This window comes from Tauraco erythrolophus, chromosome 3 (assembly GCF_009769465.1).
Source record: "Tauraco erythrolophus isolate bTauEry1 chromosome 3, bTauEry1.pri, whole genome shotgun sequence".
Lineage (NCBI taxonomy): Eukaryota > Metazoa > Chordata > Aves > Musophagiformes > Musophagidae > Tauraco > Tauraco erythrolophus.
Window position 1 is genome coordinate 2,225,337 of NC_141467.1, and position 21,873 is coordinate 2,247,209.

The window sequence follows — 21,873 nt, forward strand, 5'->3', positions numbered from 1 at the left end:
GCGACTGTGACTGCACGTTTTAAAGGTCAGGATGCAGCGCTTCTTCCCCGGTACCTTGGAGTCCATACTGGCGAGAGTTTTGCTCTGAAGAACATCCAATGCATGCGATGGTTCCTTATGGTTTGAGCAGCAGGTTGCTCTTCTCCTCCTCCTGGCTCAAGTGCAGAGATTGTGAAATAATCTCGCCAATAAACCTCTCGGGAGAGTTTGATTCCCGGGTGCTCGTTGCATACATAATTATCGTGTGCATGACTAATATCGGGCAGGCCTGGCACTTGGGCTCTTGCGTGCCTGAGCCGCACCCACATTCCTCCTGCGAGCCCTCATTTCAGAACGGATTTCAATCCACTTTCATCACAAGTTTAGGGTGGCCTAAGTCTTTTCTTCTCTGTGTAGGTGTTTCCATTTCACTGCCGTACACTTACGGATGCACTTCATTGCTAAGTGGAACAGAGGCTGGTTTGGGCATGTGCTCAGATGGCCGCATTTAAGTAGGACTTCCCATGGCAGTAAAACCCCAGCATTAGCTGAGCTGTGCGTGCAGGTTGCTCACGTGCACGAGTTCATGTGCTGCTCGTTGTGGAAGCACGTGGGTTCACCTGTAGCTCCCCGCAGTCACTGGCGTTTCACCACTGTCCTGGCTGGAGTGTTAGAAAGCCCCAGGCTGAACGGCGTTGGAAATCCCATGGCTTTGCTCCTTGAAACTGAACTGTCATCCAGCTCAGGGAGTAGCTTTCTGTGCACATCTCAGTTCTGGGTACGGTGTGTCCCGGCACCGCGCAATTTGTGCCGGCGTGAACTCGGCGTGAGCCGAACGAGTGCAGGCTGTGCTCTGCAACAGCCGAATCCCACTGAGAATTTCCATCAGGGTAGGGAAACTGCTGGCCAGAAGATCCAAAGGATAAGAATATCCCAGTGCTGCTGTATTCTTGCTCTTGGTAATTTTTATTTACTATTTTACATGGAAAAAGCAAACCGGTCGAGGCTGCCGTACATCCCACGGGCTGGAACGCCACGCAGGTAAGCAACCCGCTCCGCTTGCCCGGGAGTTGAAATAGGCCTGCCTATCTTAGCAGCTTGGTGATGCCACCGTCTTTCCTACGTTTATGAGCTGCATCCAGGTGAAAACAGTAATAATTCACTTTGGGCAGTTGTGTAAAATAAAGACTGTGGCCTCTGTTCAGCTCCCCTGGAGCGGTGAGCTGAGATTTGCCACCGCGTTTCGTAACAGGACCTTTATGAGCCAGCTTGCCAAAGAGGCCTGGCAGAGGTGACCTTTGCAAATGAATAACCAACAACTTTGACTTTGGAAATAGCCTTTCATCACAAAGTTGATCCCCGGAACACACCCTCGGCCTACGCTGAACTTATTTTTCAGTAACTTTAAATTCAAAACTGTGTTTAAACTGTGTTTAAAATTGTATGTTTATTCCTGACTGGATGCTAACATCATTAGTTCTGTGGGTCACCTTCTGCATTTTACTGGTCATATTGAATGTGAGGTCCTAAAAACACCTGTCTTCATTCCATAAATGCACATTGAAAAAATGTCATTTCTTAAAAGTATCTTTAGTTTTCAAATATAAGCTTGTTCAACTTACGCTGAAAAAAAGGCCCAGAGAAAGAATAAACCAGCTCAAATATCCAAAATCCATCAAAGCAAGAAGAATAAAAACATAAGTAGTAACACCCTATTGATTTGGCAGGTTTTATTTTTAGTGAATTTCAAGCTGTCATCTTCTCAAGACTTTTTCTTCCAGATCTCAGGGCTAAAAGGTAACTACCTCCTGTTTCACAAAAGGTAAGATACTCAAAAAAATGTCAACTAGCATGAGACAAATGACAAATCATGAGTCAGCAAAATTGCTCCACAGCTTTATCAGGGAACTCACGTTTTCTTCCAGGTTGTTTTTTCTGTGACATTTGTGTGACCTTGCCTGAAACAATTCCCTTACACCTCGAGAGTTGGGCTGGGAGACCTGACCACGGTCCGTGTTACTGATGGTGAATTAAACAGATGTGCATAAAGAGGCAGTTGATCTTCCTACAGTCTGGGAATGGGGAGGAAAAGGAGGAAAGGAAGGCTTTTGTTTCCCTATTTACGTATCTTCTGCCCTGTAGTAGAGGAATCCACGCACCGATCCTCACTGAGCATTTGTTACGCCTTGTTGTAATAGTGAAAACACTTAAGAGCAGAGACAGTAGCTGGCCAACAGTATCAACATGAAAAAAAAAAATCCTGATATATGTGAAATACATATATACTAGTCTATATGAAATATATCTCTCTCTCCTAAAAAAGAAAAATATGGATCCTACAGCCTTCCTATCTGATTTTCAAACAGGCCTCAGATGAACCTCATTCACGTCCTTACAAACCAGTTTTAGAAGACCCTTAGTAGTGGTTAAGGAATAAGCAGAGACTACGAAACGCGTTTTTTATATTGCTGAAATGAACAGGGTATGTTCCACTACCTTGGTCATAAGTAAATTTTGAAAAAAAAAACCAGGATAATTTAAAATAATTTGACAGGACGAGAGGGAAAGGCCTCAAGTTATGCCAGGGGAAATTTAGGTTAGATATCAGGAAAAATTTCTTTACAGAGAGGGCTGTGAAGTATTGGAACAGGCTGCCCAGGGAGATGGTGGAGTCCCCATCCCTGGAGGTGTTTAAAAACCGTGTGGATTTGGTGTTGAGGAACATGGTTTAGGGACCCTGACAGTGCAGGGTGAATGGTTGGACTCGATGATCTTGAGGGTCTCTTCCAACCAGACGATTCTATGATTCTATGAAAAAAAAACAAAAGAAATGTATGTGGATAGGGTTGAAGGTTATTTTGTTAGTTCCTCTTTAGCTTCAGCATTCAGTCCAGTGTCCTGGTGTCATGCTTTTTATTCTTTTTAATGGCTTTCTCCCTTCTGCAAGCGTTGCTGGAGGAGTTTCAGGCCTGCGGAACAAAAACTTCTCTGTGAGAACCCAGTGAGGGAGGCGTCACGCTCAGACACGTTGTGGCTGCCAGTGCACGATGTGGTGACACACTAAGCACAGGGAACGGGGGCTCCTTGGAGTTCTCCACAGCTCATCCCAACTGTGATGGTCACAGCTTGGCGGAAGAGCTGAGCCAGCAGCCTGTGGCAGCCAAGTTCCCGGAAGGATCCATCACTAACGACGGCATTTCCAGGTCAGCGATGAAGCCTCGGTGCACTTGGGAGGATCTGAGGCTCTGGCTGTTTCAACAGGGGTTCGGCTGTCGAGATGAAAAGGCAGCAGGTGGAGGGAGACTCAGGAAGTTCTGTCGCTAGTCATAGAATTACAGAATCGTGGAACGGTTTGGGTTGGAAGGGACCTCAAAGATCATCCAGTTCCAACCCCCCTGCCATGGGCAGGGACACCTTCCACTACACCAGGTTGCTCAAAGCCTCATCCAACCTGGCCTTGAACACTTCCAGGGATGGGGCAGCCACAGCTTCTCTGGGCAACCTGTTCCAGTGTCTCACCACCCTCAGAGGGAAGAATTTCTTCCTTAGATCTAATCTAAATCTCCCCTCTTCCAGTTTAAATCCATTGCCCCTGTCCTATCACTACACACCCTTGCAAAAAGTCCCTCTCCAGGTTTCTTGTAGCCCCTTTAGGTGCTGGAAGGCTGCAAATCCTGCTGTGGCAGCGGCGACTCTCTTGGACACGGCGTCTCGCTCCGCGTGGCACGTTTCTGGCCCTTGGCCCGGGGTGCGTGAGCCGACCCTGTGGCACTCCAAAAAAATATCAGAAAAATCTTTTTCTGATTTCAGCTCAGAGAGAGATGGCAGACAGGTTTTTCCCTCTCCGGCTCTGCACCGTGCGTGCCCTAAGTCAGCGTGACGGTGAGCCCAACAGTCGTTACAGATCTACACAACCCCTACTTGAAGAAAATCAGATTAAAAAGCCTCGAGGGCAGCTGCCCTGGGTAAGCCAAATTTTACAGTAGCCTCTCCTGCTGTGCCGGCTTGTCCGTGTCCGTGCCCTCCTTCCCTTCACAGCCCTCAGTTTCACTTTCATTTCACTCCAGCACTTGAGTTTCAGTTCTCTTTCCACATCGTCCTATTTCTCCTTGCTGCCACCTCCCTCAGCTGCTGAAATACTTGTAAACCCACTTGGAATATCTTTTGTCGACTTTTTGCTTTCTCATGCTATTCCTTTTCCTTTTTTTTTTTCCTTGTCTGACCTCACATCTTTCCAATCTGATTTTTCTCAAGTATCATAGTTCAAGCCGTGAAGACAGAGACCATTAAGAAGGGCTGAGTTAATCAGGTTCTGAAGCTTATTTGGGAAGCTAAGCGTCAGCTCGGGAACTATCACCAACAGGGATGGGCTCACGTATTTTCTGGGCTCGGGGAGGGCACTCGCAACCATTGCCCTCCGGCGTGCATAATTTATCTTCCCTTTGTGGATTTATGAATGGATCAGCAGACTGTCATCCCCCTCCTCCCTTTCCCCCAAAATGAAATTATTTTTTCACTCTTTGTGGTGTTATTTGTTTGGAACTATGTCACGTTTTATTTGAATCACGTGTCGTTCAAGTATGAAATGTTATTTCTTACATTTGTGTCATTGTGAGTCTCATCCTGCAAATTCTGTTCACACTAAACAGCCATTCAAATTATTGAGCAGAAACTTCAAGCCTTATTTCTGTGCTTCCACGATTCCAGCTTGGCACTTCCCCTGAGACAGTCACGGTAATTTTTCTTTGAAAAAAAAATCCTAACAATGTGACAGGAATTAATGTAATTCTAGAATTACATAATGACAATGTAAGAAAACATTATCCTGGGGTATCATGGTGGCTGCTTTGACTAATAACTGTAAGGGTCTGGAACGGTTTGCAGGTCCAGCCAGGCCCTAACCTGCAAACAGCAGAAAATAAGGGAGGATAAAATGAGTTTATGAGACTTTTTATGCCTGTTCTTCACCTTCCTGGCCCTGGAACCAGCAAGGAACTGCTAGCAGTCCAGGATGACCCATTTCCCACTCCCTGCTACACTCGTGATGCCACACGTCCGGGAAGAGGCCGTGACCACGGTGATGATGATGAACCAGGAGAGCTGCAGAGAGTCAGGTTCAAGTCCGTTTGCGTTACTAGAATAGGATCGAGCAGCAATTAGGAAAGTATCAACCTAGGATATGGCACCTACAAGTCAGACCTCTGATTTTTTAAAATAAAATCCATATGCTTGCTGCACATCTATAGAAATGCAAGATATGGTTTAGTTTGTAACCATGATTCAGGACTGCTCTGTGGCAAACCGGAGCGATGCCTACAAGATTATTACAATCAGCAGGACATTTACTTAGATTTTTAATAAGCAGGCTCTTTCGTGAAGCAGGATCTTTCACGATCTGCTTCTGGCCAGACAGATAAGGAGGAGTTAGCACTGGCAATTTGTCGCTGTAAGCAGTTCAGGGATGCCGCTTGGCGTAACTGGAATTAAACCACATTTTGTTCTTCCCCGTGGTGTTTGTTCTGCAAGCCACGATTCTGTTTTCAAATATAGTCTTTATGGAAATGTGTGGGGAGCAAAACGAGGAGCATCACGACTTTCTGTTACTCAGAGTCCTGCTCCATCTTGTAATTGTAGGCTAGTCGCCATGGATCGCAACAGCTGGGAAAAAAACGGGAGAATAAGAAAGCAAGCCTGCTCTTTCCCGACGGACTATCCCTAAGCCACTGTGCCGTAGTTTTTTTCTGTAATTAGCAGTGTTCCACCGGGGCGGTGCAGCTTTGGGCCGCGTCCTGCACACCCGTCACCAGTCACGACACGGCCTGTCTCAGGAAAACCCTCCAGCTGGGAGCCGGCGAGGTGCGTGCCGTGACTGGCCGGAGGTGACCCGTGAGCTGCTCCCGTTTGTGCGGGTAACCGAGCTCCTGAGGCGGCCGCGAGGCCGAGCCGGCAGCCAGGCCGCGGCCACCGGCCCGCCCGGGGCCGGAACGGCCCCGCGGCCACGCACAACCGCTCTGCACTCATCGGGAGCGGAGAAGCGGCCCCGACCGACGACGAGAAGCCCGCGGCCGCCCTGCCTCACGCACGGCGGCTGCCGCGGAGCCGCCCCGGCGGCGGGCGCCGCGCACGCGGGGAGCGCGCTGACGTTGCCGCCGCCGATAGGCGGAGAGCCGCGCTCCGCCCGCCCCCTGTCGGCCGGGGCGGGGCGGGGCGGGGCGGCGGGCGGGGGAACCGCTGCAGGAGCCGCGGGCGCCGCCGCCGCGAGCGAGGCCCGCCCTTCCCCCACCCTCCCGCCCACTCCCCCCCGCGCGCGCACGCCGGGACCGTTGCCCCTGCGCGCGCCTCTCCCGCGCCGGGAGGGCCGCGGCGGCATGAGCGGCTCCTGCTGACCGCCGCCCCGCGTTCCCCCCCCGCCTCCCCGCTCCCGCCGGGCCTGTCCCGGAGCCGGGCCCCGGCGGATGCTCGCGGCCCCCCCGCGCCGAGGATGCTGAAGATGAAGCTGCCCCTGAAGCAGACGAGCCATAAGGCGGCGGCGGTGGTGGAGGAGGCGGCGGCGGCGGCGGCCGCGGGGCTGGGGCTGAAGGAGCCCGGCGCTGCCCTGGACTGTCACCTCCAGCTGCAGCAGGTGCCCCGGGCGCCGGCCCGCGGGGGCGCCGCCGCGGCGAGGGGGTGCGGGCTGGAGCGGCCGAGCCAGCTGCACGGCTTGGGGCCGGGGCCTGGGCCCGGGCCCGGCCCGCCGCCCCCCCCCGCCGCGCTCACCGCTCCGGGCGGCGGCGGCGGGCCCGGCTCGGCGGCGGCCCGCACCGACAAGGAGACGGTGTACGAGTGGTTCGGGCTGGTGCTGGGCTCGGCGCAGCGGCTGGAGTTCATGGTGGGCTTGCTGGACCTGTGCAACCCGCTGGAGCTGCGGTTCCTGGGCTCCTGCCTGGAAGACCTGGCCCGCAAGGACTACCACTGCCTCCGCGACTCGGAGGCCAAGGCCAACGGGCTCAGCGACCCCGGGCAGCTCGGCGACTTCCGCGACCCGGCCGTGCGCTCCAAACTCATCGTCTACTTGGCCCTGCTGGGCTCCGAGAACCGCGAGGCCGCCGGCCGCCTCCACCGCCTCCTGCCCCAGGTGGACTCCATCCTGCAGAGCTGCCCGGCGCGGCGGCCCCAGGCGGGCGCCGCCGAGGAGGAGCGGGCCGAGGAGGAGGACGTGGTGGTGGTGATGGACGGGACTGGGGAAAACGGGCAGGCCGGCCTCCCCGCCGCCCAGGGCCTGGGCTTCGGCGCGCAGGAGGAGCTGCTCCTGCTCTTCACCATGGCCTCGCTGCACCCGGCCTTCTCCTTCCACCAGCGGGTCACGCTGCGGGAGCACCTGGAGCGGCTGCGGAGGGCTTTGTGCGGGGACCAGGAGGAGGAGGGCGGCTTCGGCCGCCACCAAGCCCAGGTAACGCCGCGTCCCGGTCTCTTCCCGCTGCGCCATCTCGCCAGGCGGTTTCCTCCTCCTTCCTTCACCCCCTCCCCGTTTTCTCGGAGCTGCGGGCGGCCGCCTGCCTTTCCCCGGAGCTCCCCGTTGGGATGCGGCCCCCTCCCGGCCGATCTGCCCCCGGCGGTGCAGGCCCCGGCCTCCCCGACCAGCTGCTGCTAGAGCGTCTGCCATGAATTTCTTCTCGTGAAGTAACGCTGCCTGGCTCTGGTGCAGTGGAACCGGGGAGGGAGCGAGGTTTGGAGCCTGCCGTGCCTTCTGGAGCACCGCTTTCCCAGTCCTGCCACAGCTGGACTGGCCGGCTCGTGCGCTGTAGGCCGCGGAAGGAGTGGTGCCGTGCAGAAGTACGTGGCTAAACTTGTGAAAATAGTAATGGTAATAATGCCAGGTAGGAGCCAGACGGCCCAAGAATGTTCTCTAGGGGCTTAACGCAATGTATTTAAATAATTTTTATGCAGAACCTGTTCCCCACACACGCACCCCGGATGAGGCGTAGGCTTGGAGTTGGCAAGGATCAGGGCAGCAGTCCAGAGGGTCAGCGGCTCCAAGGCTGGTTCTCTGGAAAGTCGTGTTCCGTAGGGTGGCCGAAGACGTTTGGGCAGGGGTGGCAGTCATTCTGCTCAAGGAGCAAGTTAAAGTGTCGCTGCTGGAGCTTCTGTTCAGAGAAAAGATGGTTTTCTGGGTGGCTGTCAGGAAGCAGCGAAGCACATCTTGAGAGCAGATGTGCCACTTGTTGCTAGAAGGTGGCCGTCGCTGAGAATGGAGGCTGCCAGTGGGTGAAGCCTTCTCCTGTGTTTAAACTGAGCTTTTCCCCCAGTGCCATTCATTGCTGCCCTCTGGATGAGTGTTGGCTTTAAAACCTGCCCCATATTTGTGCAACTGAGCCATCACCGTGGAGCTCTGCAGGTTTTGGTCCATAGATGGCCTCTCATGCACAGGGGAGGAAAGGGCTGTAAGAGAGGTGTTCATCATGCTGTCCAACTAAACGCATCAGGTTTCTGTCAAGTATAAACAGGAGAAAGTACAAAACAGGAAGGGTTGGGGTTTGGGATTTTGTTTCTGAGTTGACTTGCAGTGCTATCCAATTCAGCCACTCCTAGAAAACTGCTTTATGTTGCCTGCCATACGAAAGGAATGGCTCTGTTTCCTGTTTGGGAAAGATGGGGTGTGCTTTTGAGGAGCACTCGAGGAGACAGGGATGAATTCCTAACCTTCACATGCTTGTATCGTTTTAAGGCCAAAGCACATTTGGCAAGTCATGAACGAGTGGGTAGATGTTGCGGTACTGAAATCGTAATGAATTCGTAGCATAAGTCCAAAAAGCATTTATTTTGGCTCATTGACCAGCATCAAGTCTAGCTCTATCCCAAAATGAATCCTGGGAGCCCATCTTCAGGGGGAGAAGATCAAGTTGCAGGAAGCGGTAAGGCTGGACGCTGTTCTTGCTGGGTTTAAATTGCTGATAACTGGAAACATACTTCCTGCCTGAAATCGGCACACCAGTTGTAGCTGCTCAGCGTGTCCCACCGAATGTGTTGGGAGATCAGGCTCCCATGAACTCCTGGAGTCGAAGTCTGTTTTGAGCAGCGTTCTGGCTTTGGTGTAAAAGCAGCCTTCCAAGTTGTGGTGGTTTCGTTCACTCAGGGAACACGGAGAGGCCCGAGTCAGCCTGGCTGAACATGCACATCACATATTCCCTAATCCACGCAGGACCGAAACGGCATCCCTTCTGTAGGCTTTTTTTTTTTGCTTGTTTAATGGTCAGATTGTAAATAAAGCAGAGCCTCTTCTAGGGAAGAACGGCTGTCAGGGAACAGAGGGATCGATGGGTTTCTGCTGAGTGTTTCCAGTTCACGTTCACAGGGATGGTGGGACCCTCGCAGATAAGGCACTGGAGGAAATGGAGTGAGCGTGGTTGAAGACTTCCCTGGCAAAACGCAGCCATACTGTTGAATTGGACTCGATGTAAAATCCTGTTAGGCTTTTTATCCTCCTTTAATCTCTGGAATTTAGGCGCCTTCAGGGCTCTGCGTTTGCGAACTCAAACGGTTCCTAAAGACCTGAGTTTTCCTTCGGGCCAGCAGGGCTAGGCTCCCCGTTGGCTTACAGCCTGCTCCGTGGCCATGGCGGCAGCACCCGCAGCTTCCCCCCCGCCCCTCTGTGGTGACTGATGGCGGTGCCCCGTGCCCGGGGGCCAGCCCGCCGGCCGCCGTGCTGCCGCGCCCGGAGCGGGCGGTTCCTGTCACGTTTAGCAATGGCCGCGCTCGGAAGAAGGGCTCGAGCTTTTCTCCTGCCCTGCTGAACGGGGACAGCCGGATTCTGCGAGGGCAGAGGAACGGACCGGGGGGGCGACCGCATCCCCAGGGCACCGTAACGGCCCGGGGTCTCTTTCCGTTCCGGCCTGAGAGCGGCCGGGGGCAGGGGGTGACCGCCCGCTTTGTTTGCAGGGAGGACGGACGGGTCATGACGCCTCCCCGCCCCGCGAGGGCACAGCCCCTGTTCCCCTCCGCCCTCCCTCGCCGTGCCGGCGGGGGCGAAGGGGCCGGTCCGCGGCGAGCCGCCGGGTGAGCCCGTTCCCCGGCAGGGATGCGGTGACTCATGGTCCCCGCTGCTGCCCGCCCCCACTCAAGATGGCGGCGGCGGAGCCTGCGCTCCTGGTCACGTGGCCGCAGGGCGGTTTCCCCTGCGTTGCGTAACGGGACGGGTCTCGGCCGCGCGCGGCTCCGACGTAGCGGCGCGTGGGCCCAATCACGCGCCGCGCCCGGCCGCCCAATGGGAGGGCGGCGTGCCGGCTCGCGCCGCCCGGTGCCGCGGGCCGGAAGCGCCCCCCCTCCCGCCCCGCCCGGGGCACTGCCCGGGCCCCGCCGCGCCCGCTCGGGCCTGGGGCCGAGAAGCGGTCCCTGCCCGGAGCGCGGGGGGTCCCGCGGCCCTTCTCTCGCGGGGAGACCCGGGGTCTCTGCGGGAAGGCTTTGCCGCCAGCGCGGCCGGTCCCGGGAGGGGCTGCGGTGTGCCCCGTTAATCGAGCGGAGAAACACGGGAAGTTTTGTGCTGAGAGGCTGCTGGCTCAGCCCCGGTCTTCTCCGCCTGTGCCTTCCCAATAGTCTGAAGATGGCAGGAGGGTTTTCACGGGGCGTGTGAAACACGGGCTGTACACGGTACGCGTGGCAAGCACCGGTGGTGTGAAATCCGCCCACTGCGGTGATGGAGTTCAGACTGGGATGGAACCAGCTGGTTTGTGTGTCGAGATTCTGAATTCCTTAGGGCAAGGACTGTGCTACTGCCCATGGTGTATCTAACAAAAGGGCTTGCTTTTAGGTTCCGCAGAGCCATCGTGTTTAGCTGTAACGAGCAGCAGAACTTGGGAGGTTCACCTACAAAGAATTTGGGGGCGGTTTACTGGAACATAGTGCAGTTTGCTTTTTCCCGTGATTGGGATTGTGTTTTCTGGATAGGATCTGAGCCATCTGGTAAGATTGAGCTCACGTTAAAGTAGCTTCTTGACAATTAATAGGATTGCAGCTCTTTTCGGTTTCCTGTTTTAATCATCCTTTCATAGAATCACAGAACGGTTTGGGTTGGAAGGGACCTCAAAGATCATCTAGTTCCAACCCCCCTGCCTCCATTACACCAGGTTGCCCAAAGCCTCATCCAACCTGGCCTTGAACATTTCCAGGGATGGGACATCCAGTTCCAGTGCCTCACCACCCTCAGAGTGAAGAGTTTCTTCCTTAGATCTAATCTGAATCTCCCCTCTCTCAGTTTAAAGCCATTGCCCCTTGTCCCATCACTACATGCCCTTGTAAAAAATCCCTCTCCAGCTTTAAGAACCTAACATTTCCTGGTGATACATTTCAACGTTAGCTGGAAATGGCCGATGTTCAAGAGTTGTAGGAGGTGGGACTGCTGGAGTGGGATGGGCAGAGGCAAGATTGCCTTATAATTGCATAAACTTTAAGAAAGCATTCTGAAATACTTTTTTTTTTCCTTTCTTATAAAGACTTGATACTATTTGCAGATTTTTAAATGAAGATGTAGTTTATAATAACACTTTTTTGAAAAAAAGTCATTGGTACATTAAGCTGAGCAGAATCTGAACTGTGAATCTAAAGTTGAAGTATAAGACTAAATCAGCAGCATTCACATCTGTAGTCATAAAACAAGTACCAATGTGCAAAAAGTCTGCTGATACCACTCTATATATTGGTTTAAGTAGCAGAACACATAGCTTAATCATCGTGTTGGTTGTATTTGTTTAATAAGTGCATCGGTGTCAAAGGTGTTTGAGTTTATTGCTTATCTTGTGCTGTCCCATCCAAGATCAGAGATGGGAACGCTGAAATAGTGACAGAGGTCTGAATATGTGCTAACATAATAAATACACGTTTTATCAGGCATCCTGGGCAATAACAGAGCTAAGGTTCTGTTGAAATAAGCAATCTCCTGGAGATAATGGTTTGCTGAGTAGTATTATCATTAGCTGGCTGGAGGATTCTTTACAGAAAAAGTCTCTGCTTACTAACAAAGGGAAAGTTTGTGTTTACAGAGTATTTTTCTTAGTAAGCTATTCATAGGATGTTTCGTCTGCAAATTAAGAGTGCTTTTATAATTGATCTTCAGTGACTTGCAGCAGAACAAGGTGGTAGAACTTGATTTTAGAGTCTAAGAGGTCTCTCTGTGGGAACAAATACGCAGGCCATCCTATTTTGAAGCTGCAGCTACTCTTTTTAGTGTCACAGAGTTGGATGTAAGGAAAAGTGTGTCTTCAGAGTCTGGTTTAAATTAGAGACAGAAAGATAAAAAATGTCATTTTGCTCTTGGCGAGGATCTTTTAAATGGTGGAATGCTCCAGGAAAATATGAATGTTTTACGAGTTTTGCATACTGAGATAAAAAGTATTCTGGCTCCCTCAGTGAACCGAACACCCTTGTCTCTGAATAGGAATTTCTCTGACTCCAAACAGGAGTTAAGGATTTCCAGAAATATTGCTGGAAGTCTTCTGGAAATGAAGTCATAACTAGATAAGACAATTCCTAAAATGCAAGACTCCTGTCTAAATGTGCGTACTAATGCTCCGGGAAATTACAGAGCAAAAATTTCTGCTGCTCTCAGTTGTTTTAGTCGTTTAGTTCTGACTGTGAGGTGTTAGGACAAGACAGGTTTGTAGCCTTGCCCAGCTCCTTTATACCAGGGTTAATCAGCCTCTCGTTTTTCATGCCAGTTTCTTTTGTAAATAGCAGGATTTCGCTTGGAGAACTGAGGACCCTCAGCTATTTGTGAAGAGCTGCAGAAAAGGCTGCAGACAGCAGCAGTAAGGTGGCTGTATCCGTGAAACGACCGAAGTCAGTAGGATTCTGTCTACTTAAATCTCTGTCACCTCCCTTACTTGCTACTGTCAGTGTCTAGCCGTAGCTGCCCCAGAAAACACTACAGTTGATTCTTCATTAACTATAATTAATACTAAATGTCTACTTTTCCTCCAAGACTGAGTGAATTTCTGTAGTATCCTCCAAGTCTAAGGGTTTATACTTGCTTGCAGAGGTCAAGCTCAGAGATCTGAGGGAAACTGCGTTCCTTTGTGAGCTTCTGCCTTTCCTCAACCTCTTGTAATTTTGGGAAGAAGAAAGTAAAAACACTTTGAATAGTGAAAGGCGATCTAATGCCTTGGGATGTGTCTTAAGAGTGAGATAAGAACGATAGAGAGATTTTCTGTTATTTAGAACTGCCATGCATGAAAGGGTACTTTTAAACTGTGCTGCTCAGACCTCTTGAGTTCCAGAATTGGACAAAATGACACACTACCCTCTGCTGGTAGGTAAAAGTAGTAATGAAGGCATCTCAGTACTGATTGTGCTTCCATGAACTGCTTTCAAGGGGCAGATGGGTTTTAAATCTTTCCATCACTCCAGGCTCATTGAGAATAACTTTTTGTATCAGTGTGAGCTCATACAGTTGAGTAATTTTCTTCTTGTTCACTTGAGAGGTAATGGTAACAGTACTGAAGTTCTATAGAGTTGTTGGATGAGCAACCAACTGGCCTTGCAGCAGCACCTGAGCTGTTGCATCGCTGGCTTTGGCTTCCAGTTCTCTGCTTTGTCGTGGGCTAACGAGGTTGGACTGAAACAATGGTTTAAGTCCAGTGAAAAGCTTGGGTGCAGATGAGACTTAGAGAAAGGAGGTGCTGGGTTTTCCCCCAGTGCTGTAAATCGTTGCTCTAGCTGACATGTCTGGTACTTCAGGTGTAGTTGTCAAAGGCCTCGACAGCTGAAGTTGTTAATGCTGCCTGAGAGGTTGGTGTGCCCTTTGTCTCCAAATTGTCAGGATTTCACAGTGCTACGTTAGTCAATATGTGATTGCTGAAGCTGTCATACCGTGTACTTTTCCTCCCTGAATCGGCCAATGTTTTTTTTCAAAAGGTTTCTGTCTCCCTCCTGTGCTTTTCCTCCCTGAATCAGCTGATGTTTTTTCAGGTTTCTGTCTCCCTCCTAGTGTTTTGTTGCTGCCTCTTACAGGTGGGCTCTTAAAATAGTTTCACTAAACAAACATGCCTTGAAGTACTCTTGGGCAACGGTGTGTTCTCTCTGTGCAGTCCAGCTTGCTAGATATGAGTTAACAGGGCAGTTGCATGTTGTCCATTTGAACTGTATGCTCAGCCAGTCAGTGAAATAAATTTCTCGTGTTTTGGGATCTTATGTCTGGTCACAGAACCACAAAACGGTTGAAGTTGGCTGGGACCTCTGGAGGTTTCCTTGTCCACCACCTCCTCCTGTTTAAGCAGGTCCACCTACAACTGGTTGCCCAGAACCGTATCCAGACAGCCTTTGAGTATCTCCAAGCATGGAGACTCCACAACCTGCCTGGGCAACCTGTGCCAGTGTTCAGTCACCCTCAGTGAAAAAGTGTCTCCTGACGTTCAGAGGGAACCTCCTGTGTTTCAGTTTGTGTCTGTACCATCTGGTCCTGTCACTAGTCACCACTGAGAAGAGCCTGGCTCCATCCTCTTTGCACCCTCTCTTCGATGTACATATATACATGTTTATATGTGTGAAAGACGCTTTCTAGCTGGTGAGGCCCCAGCTTACGTGGTGCCTGTAGCTGTTCCTCGACAGGTCTGGAATTTGTACTTCCCCTTGCTGAACTTCATGAGGTTCCTGGCAGCCCATTTCTCCAGCCCATGATTCTATGTGGAATAAGCAGTATGGTTCTAGAGCTTGATTCTGCATGTTAAAAGATAAGTTAACAAGGAAGCATGTAAGTTGTTTGTTGGCTGTGGCCAAAGACAGATCATTTGGTAGATCTTTGTGGCCTTAGGTCTTGAGGCTGATTCTGTTCTTAGTCTTGCAGGATGGCTTTCTACATCTCAGATGGATTGGACAGTGCCATTGCATGGTTCAAAGCTTGCAAACCGAAGCGTGACTTGGCAGCAGTGTTGGTTGTGCAATTGTCTTTAGTCTTGATATTGCATTTGGCTAGCAGCTTGTCCAAGACAGCAGTGTTTTTTTTGCATGGGAGACAATCTGTTGCATCAACAGTTGTCAACAGTAAACAGTTTTTTAAGCATTGCTGTCCTGTGTGTTTGCATTTGTGAGTATTAAATGCATGTTCTGGATTTCCGTTTAAGTATAAGATGGCATGGTATATCCAAGTAACAGCAAAAATTAGGTGACAGGGTGCAGATACAGTTGCACACAGTCCTGAGTAAAGGCTTCCTCTGTGCTGCAGTTGTCAGAAAGAGAGGGTTCAGCAGCACACAAGGACACGTAGTTTAAGCTGATTGTTGCTTCTTAGAGGTGATGTTTAGCCTTTGTGCTAACGTAGCTACGTATGTGTGTATCGAGGAGTAGCTTGTAAGGATTGCTTTAAGCAAATCATGGCTTTGGTCTATTAATGATTATCCTGACATCACTCAAATTTCTCTAAGGTACAGATGCCGTAGTTAATCACTTGTGATCATGATTTGGATCTTGGTTCTTCCAGGATGCCTTCTTTCATCTGGTTTCATTTGCCAGTTCCGACGTACACATGAATGAATGAGCTGTGCCAGTTTACGTCTACACAGCCTGCAAGGCCAAGTAGTGCTGCCCCTAAAAGCACATTTACCAAAGTCTTGCAGAAAAATAAGCTTTCATATTTGGACATGTAGAACTAATCAAGCTGTCCAGCTGCTGTAAGCAGGTTTCCCTTGTTAGTGCTCATCAGAGCTGATGCATGAATAGATCTTTTGTGAAAGTGTAACATGAACATCAGAATACTTATGTGCATTGGTCACTGGCTTGTGATGATTAGTAGGCTATTCAATAACAGATTTCATTACATATTACCAAACCAGTACCAGCATGATACTTTTTGATCAGCCGTCTATGTTAATAGAAGGCAGAGTTTGGACATCTGCTATGTGTAGACTAGCTGAGATTTGCCCAGCTCCCATATGTTGTGGCTGCCCCATCCCTGGAAGTGTTCAAGGCCAGGTTGGATGAGGCTTTGGGCAACCTGGTGTAGTGGAGGGTGTCCCTGCCCATGGTGGGGGGGTTGGAACTGGATGATCTTTGAGGTCCCTTCCAACCCAAACCATTCTGTGATTCTTATGTTGGTTCTACAGAGCAACATCCTTCCAAGCAGGATCGCTCTCCACTTGGTGCTTGTCTTTACAGTCACGGGAAACGTCTCAAGTGATAGGTGTTTTTTTTTTTAATATGCTGACTTGCTTTCAACTATATGAGAAAAGATGTCTTGGGTACAAAACTGGTATGTAGATTGTGAGAGCAGACAATTTTTGGAGCGTTCTCTTAGCTCATTTCACTTTCAAGAGGAAATGTCGTTAATCCTCTAGCCCGTCACAAAGATCTGTGCAATTATCAAATTGATTATCTGGCAGCTGGTGTGGGGCCACCCACGTTTCTTGCTTCATTCTAATCACTAGCAGCAGCACTGTGAACTGCAGTGAGTCCTCGATGTGGGAGCCTTGCAGTGGCAGAGGCTTGTGCCAGTATTAACCGTACGTGTGTTGTGTGAACACGTTTTGTTCATCGGCAGGAGATGACTGAGCACAAGTAGTTCCATACAGCATGACCCTGGAACAGGAACTCCTCGGCAGCATCCCCAGTTTTAAAGGACTGGTGTTTGGCCTGGCTGGCACCAGGTGGCAACCCACAGTGTCACGTATAATATCCATTGGCCCTTCAGGCTGCCTTGACTTTCCAGTCGGATTGCTGGAGTGGTCTGCTCTGACAGTGCCACTTGTAGTTTAGTTACTTGTGAGTGTTGGAGGTAGGACTGTGATAGTAGCTAACACCAGGTGTGGGGAGCTGTAACGCAGCTTAAGGTAGGGTCTGGAGCGGGCACAGAAACAACCTCAACCTCGCAGGCTGCAGGATGTAAGGCAAAGCCATGACTGCCCTGGACTACCCTGCTGTTTACCCCCTGGGTATTGGGAAAGCTGTCATTCACGGAATACACACAGTACACATTGCTGGTGTGACTTTCTAGGTGAGGAATTTTTCACGTGAATAAACTATGAACTCTTTTGCAATTATGATGATTTATAAAATCATTGGTATCAGGACTTGCTTAAATACAGATTTGACCTATGTTCAACTCTGGAGTCCCCAGCACAAGAAGGACATGGAGCTGCTGGAGCGGGTCCAGAGGAGGGCCATGAAGATGATCTGAGGGCTGGAGCACCTCTGCTATGGAGACAGGCTGAGAGAGTTGGGGCTGTTCAGCCTGGAGAAGAGAAGGCTCCGGGGTGATCTTATAGCAGCCTTCCAGTACTTAAAGGGGGCCTACAGAAAAGCTGGAGAGGGACTTTTTACAAGGGTGTGTAGTGATAAGACAAGGGGCAATGGATTTAAACTGAAAGAGGGGAGATTTAGATTAGATATAAGGCAGAACTTCTTCACTCAGAGGGTGGTGAGGCACTGGCACAGGTTGCCCAGAGAAGCTGTAGATGCCCCATCCCTGGAAGTGTTCACGGCCAGGTTGGGATGAGGCTTTGGGCAACCTGATGTAGTGGAGGGTGTCTCTGCCCATGGCAGGGGGGTTGGAACTAGATGATCTTTGAGGTCCCTTCCAACCCAAACCATTCTATGATCCTATGACCTGTTTAATGTTTTGCAGTGTAGAGGGAGCCTTCAAACGTGAATGCAGTTTGCCTGGTACAGAACACTGCCATAGTTCTAGAATAATTCTCTGCAAAAATGTTTGAACGGTTAGAAAGGTGATGTATATGCTGGGTGAGAAGCAGTTTTCTAGCATTAAGAGGTGTAGCAGCAATATTGAATGCTTTTTTTGACATGAGCTGAGCAGAATACATCTTTGAAGTAAATCTTACTTTCATGCCTCTCTCCTAAAAACTGCTCACAATTTCTTTGACTTCTTAACTAGCAGTTATTTATTAGAATAGACTGTAATTTATTTTTCATTAATTATAACAGATAGCCTGACTTCGAATGCAAAAGAAGGTTTGAGCTTTAAATTAGATTGGTTTTAGATGCATTTATGAATTTTTTAAAAAAATAATTGGTTAGGTGGAAGTCTCAGCTTGTTCCTTAAAATGAATGAAGCACTTCAGTTCTTACAATCATGATTTCAGAGGTGGTAAAACATGTCTTAGAAAAGTATAGCAAATTGAATAGTTGAAGAGCCTCTGTCAGAGTTAATCCAAATGTCTGTCCTCTTCGGGATGCAGTGTGGAAGGAAGATATCAAAGCTGCTTTTGGCAAAGCGTGTGGCTGTGGTTTAAGGAAGACCTCACCTCTGCCAGGGAATTGACATCGATCTTGGCCAGAAGTCTTGGTTCAGTTGTTTGATTTCGTGTCAGGAAGACATCCCCGCTCATACCAAAGCACGTGCTGAACTTGTTAGCTTCTGTAGTTTGGAAACAGCCAGTTAGTCGTAGCAATAGTGCTTTTTATGGGCAGTCTGAAATGAATCACACTTTTAACAGGGCAGCTTTAGTGCTCAAACGCCAACAGTTTTGTGAATCATGCATGACCAGGAGTTAATACTTAAAAAGTGAAGTACTTGGGTTTCATTGTGTCCACAGTTGTTCTGAAATGTCTGACAAAACAGTATCAATGGGAGTTTTGCTGAAAGTGGCTTTCTTCAGAACATGCTTGTGGGTTGTTTTTGTCGTTCTTTTTTTATTAAACTAAACTTGGAAATTCGCTAAAGCTGTTAAAATGCAATCTCGTTGATACACAGCTATTTTCCTTCCTTATTTGATGTCTGACATTGTGCTTATAATTTATTAGATGTTTGAAGCACGAAGGACTGTTTTGATCAGTTAAGTTTGCTGAGATGGCTTACTGAGTGACTAGAAACTGGTATGATTTTTATCTTGAAGAAGCAAAGCATGCTCTATATTTTAAATCTGATTGCTTTGAAACCTGAAATTACTGACACTGAGTGTAGAACACAAACCGTACACTGATTTAGATGAAACAGCTAAAATGTCATTGAGTTCCTCAGACCATCTGTAGCGTGGTCTAAAGGCACCCAGATGTTCATTTGCTGGTTGTGTACTGCTGGTGATGGGACTGAAGAAAGTTAGGTTAACAATGCCCAGGAGGGCAGGCTTGGTGCCCATGTACTTACTGGGTCCTGAGTGAGTGGAATGTGTTGTTAGGAGTCTCCACAGCTTGTACCCATGCTGTGGATGATGTAAAGGTGGTCTGGTAAGATGAAGCAAGCTTTAGTTGGCACATCTGTCAAATCCGAAGTTCATTGAAGAACTGATAAACTGCAAGGGGATTTCAATGTCTTTTGAAACCTCTCTGCTTCCTCATTCGGATCCGTCTGCCGTGACAGTCTTGGTGACTTCTGTACCAGACAAGGTAACTAGTCTTGGCTGCTGGTTCATAGATCATAGAATCATAGAATGGTTTGGGTTGGAAGGGACCTCAAAGATCATCTAGTTCCAACCCTCCTGCCATGGGCAGGGACACCCTCCACTACACCAGGTTGCCCAAAGCCTCATCCAACCTGGCCTTGAACACTGCCAGGGATGGGGCACATCATTGTATTGCTCAAGTCCTTCAGAGAAAAAAAACCCACATATATTCTGGCGCTTATTTCCGGAATCTTATGCTTCCTATGTTTAAAAATAGAGTACTGTCTGAAGGTTTGCAGAGGTTTTTTTTCCTCTACCTGTCTTTTATGAAGGTCTGTCAGTGGAGCAATGGTCTTCATCCTGAATGAGAGGAACAGACTTCGAACTTTCAATATACGTCTACTCCAAAAAGTATCCATTTCTCCCAGGAACTGTGTTTGTTTTGTAGAGCTACTAATAAGAGAGATATTTGTTTACCTTCTAGTTTTTCGTGCAGACCAGTTGGTAAAGATTTGTGGAGCATCGAATGTCCTCTATTGAGCTGGCTTCCTTTGAAAGCTTTTCCAGGAAACCTGCACTCTGTTTTAGCTTCCAGTACTTGGTAAAAACAGTATTTGGTTGATTTGTGGTGCTAAACAGAGAACCACCTTCTCTCCCCTCTGTGCTGCTGCTCCTACTATCAATATATTTGCACATTGATGGTATTTAGGTACTTCCTAAGCTCGTGTCTTACACTACTTGTTACATGTAAATAGAAGTACCTCACTTAAAACAGAATAATCCAGAAACTTGCTAATAACTTCCAGTATTTCCTAGTTCTTTGTGGATGTCTCTTTTTAAGGCAACGTGTCGTTTCCTTGAAACATGGAATTACACTGATCAACTGGCAAAAACAGTTACATCTAAAGTCATTGGACTTTTTAAAACATTGCTGAATTTTATCTCAGTTGATCGGTTTGTTTTTTAAACCAGACATGTTTGTTGAATAACTGTAAATTGATACATTAATATTGTATCTTAATTTGGGAAAAAATATTTAGACTCTTGTTACCCTGGAGAAACCACTTGAAGTCCCTGCTCATCTAATACTTTTCTCTAGTTTATTTTTCTTCTCTTACTTATCTGTCCACGCTGTCTGTCTAGCATGATTTCCTGTTCTGTCCCTCCTTATGCACTGTATTAAAACTGTAGTAATTCTTGGCATATAGTTTTGAAGTCTGCATGCAAATGTAGGGGGATATGAGCTTTCAGTCCGTCCTTTTCTCCACGGAATAGAGGGTGTTGGTGGCAACTGGTTGTGTTCTGAATGCTTAGTTAGTAAGAGGTGCATGGATTTGGTCCTGATAGACTGTCCAAACAGTTATTCATGATTTCCTGTACGGAAGAGGGCATGAATATAATTGAGGAGAGTATGTTTAGAGTGTAGTGAGTAGATGACTTCACAGGTTAGTAACTGAAAGAGTTCATACTAATGGTAAATTAGCACTGAAGTTCCGAGCTAATGATCTTGAATTATCCAGCCTGAGATACTTTAAAGGCACGTGATCTGTCCCCCCACCCTGTTCTGCTTTTCAAATAAGGTCAGTGAAACGTTGGAGGTTATAACTGACGTTTAATAAAAAAATAAGAACTGAAATGGCTAATGACCACCTTTTTGCCACCGTTAGGAACTTCAGATTTTTCTCCTGTAGAATACCAAATAATGAACTTTTTTTTTTTTTAATTTCTGCTGTTTAGGGCAAGCTTTGATAATATGTATTCTATTAAGACACTTCCTTTTTTTTCCTTCTCAATTTAGAATGACTTTTCCCATAGCGACTGCGTGTCAAGTAATGAGACCAGTTTGCTAGAACGAACCACAGCACCTCATGATGGACTACCAGTGGCTTCCCATAGACCTCAGCGAGAAGGTATGTTGTCTGAGATTTCTTTTGAGGAACCCTTTAAGGTTTGTTTTGAATTCTAAACTCTGCATGGGGTTGTAGAAATCTTGCATCTGTCTTGCTGTTTGTCTGGATGAGAAACTGCAGTGATTGGTGAGTCTGATAGCTTCTCTGCTGCCTACTTGGTCTTTTCTTTATTATAACAAGTTGTCATTCCTGTTAGCTGCTAGCTACTAGTGACTGCATGCATGAAAATTGATGCAATTGGGCTTCCTCCTGAAGAAAGAGGTGGGATTTTGGAGAAAAGAAAATTTAATGCAACTGTATTAACAATGTTTAAATTTTTGTAGCAAAACTAAAACTGTTTTGCTACTTGATTCAGTTGTATGTGATTAGTCTTCAAAAGCAAATAAATAAAGAAAAAAACACATATTGGGAGGTTTTATAGAAGTGATGGTTTGGAGAAGTGAGAGGTTTTCCGTAGAAGTAAGTAGTCTTCTGGCTCTGGGGAGAGTGAGAACAAGGCTTCAGAGTGTAAACAGGACTCTTCTGTGCAATTGCCAGCACAGTTTTTTCTCTTTGAAGAAATAAGCATTTTTTAAAACAGATTTATTCTTACCCTTTATTCTCCAACAAGATTAGTATATCACTTGTCTGCTTAACATTAGTCTGCACTATCCTGCAGATAGTGAAGAGCTGACAATCTGGGAAAACTG

General features: G+C 48.5%; 1 protein-coding gene across 2 annotated transcripts in view; it reads left to right on the forward strand.

Annotated features, from left to right (window-relative positions):
* Positions 1–6,460: 6,460 nt before the first annotated feature.
* Positions 6,461–21,873, forward strand: part of ZCCHC2 (zinc finger CCHC-type containing 2) — a 44,505-nt gene continuing 29,092 nt past the window's right edge. For both annotated transcript variants that reach the window (XM_086608411.1, XM_086608410.1), the window contains exons 1-2: positions 6,461–7,408; positions 21,073–21,184. In XM_086608411.1, coding sequence (XP_086464537.1) covers positions 6,461–7,408; positions 21,073–21,184 — 1,060 coding nt within the window. The remainder of the gene's footprint in view (positions 7,409–21,072; positions 21,185–21,873) is intronic.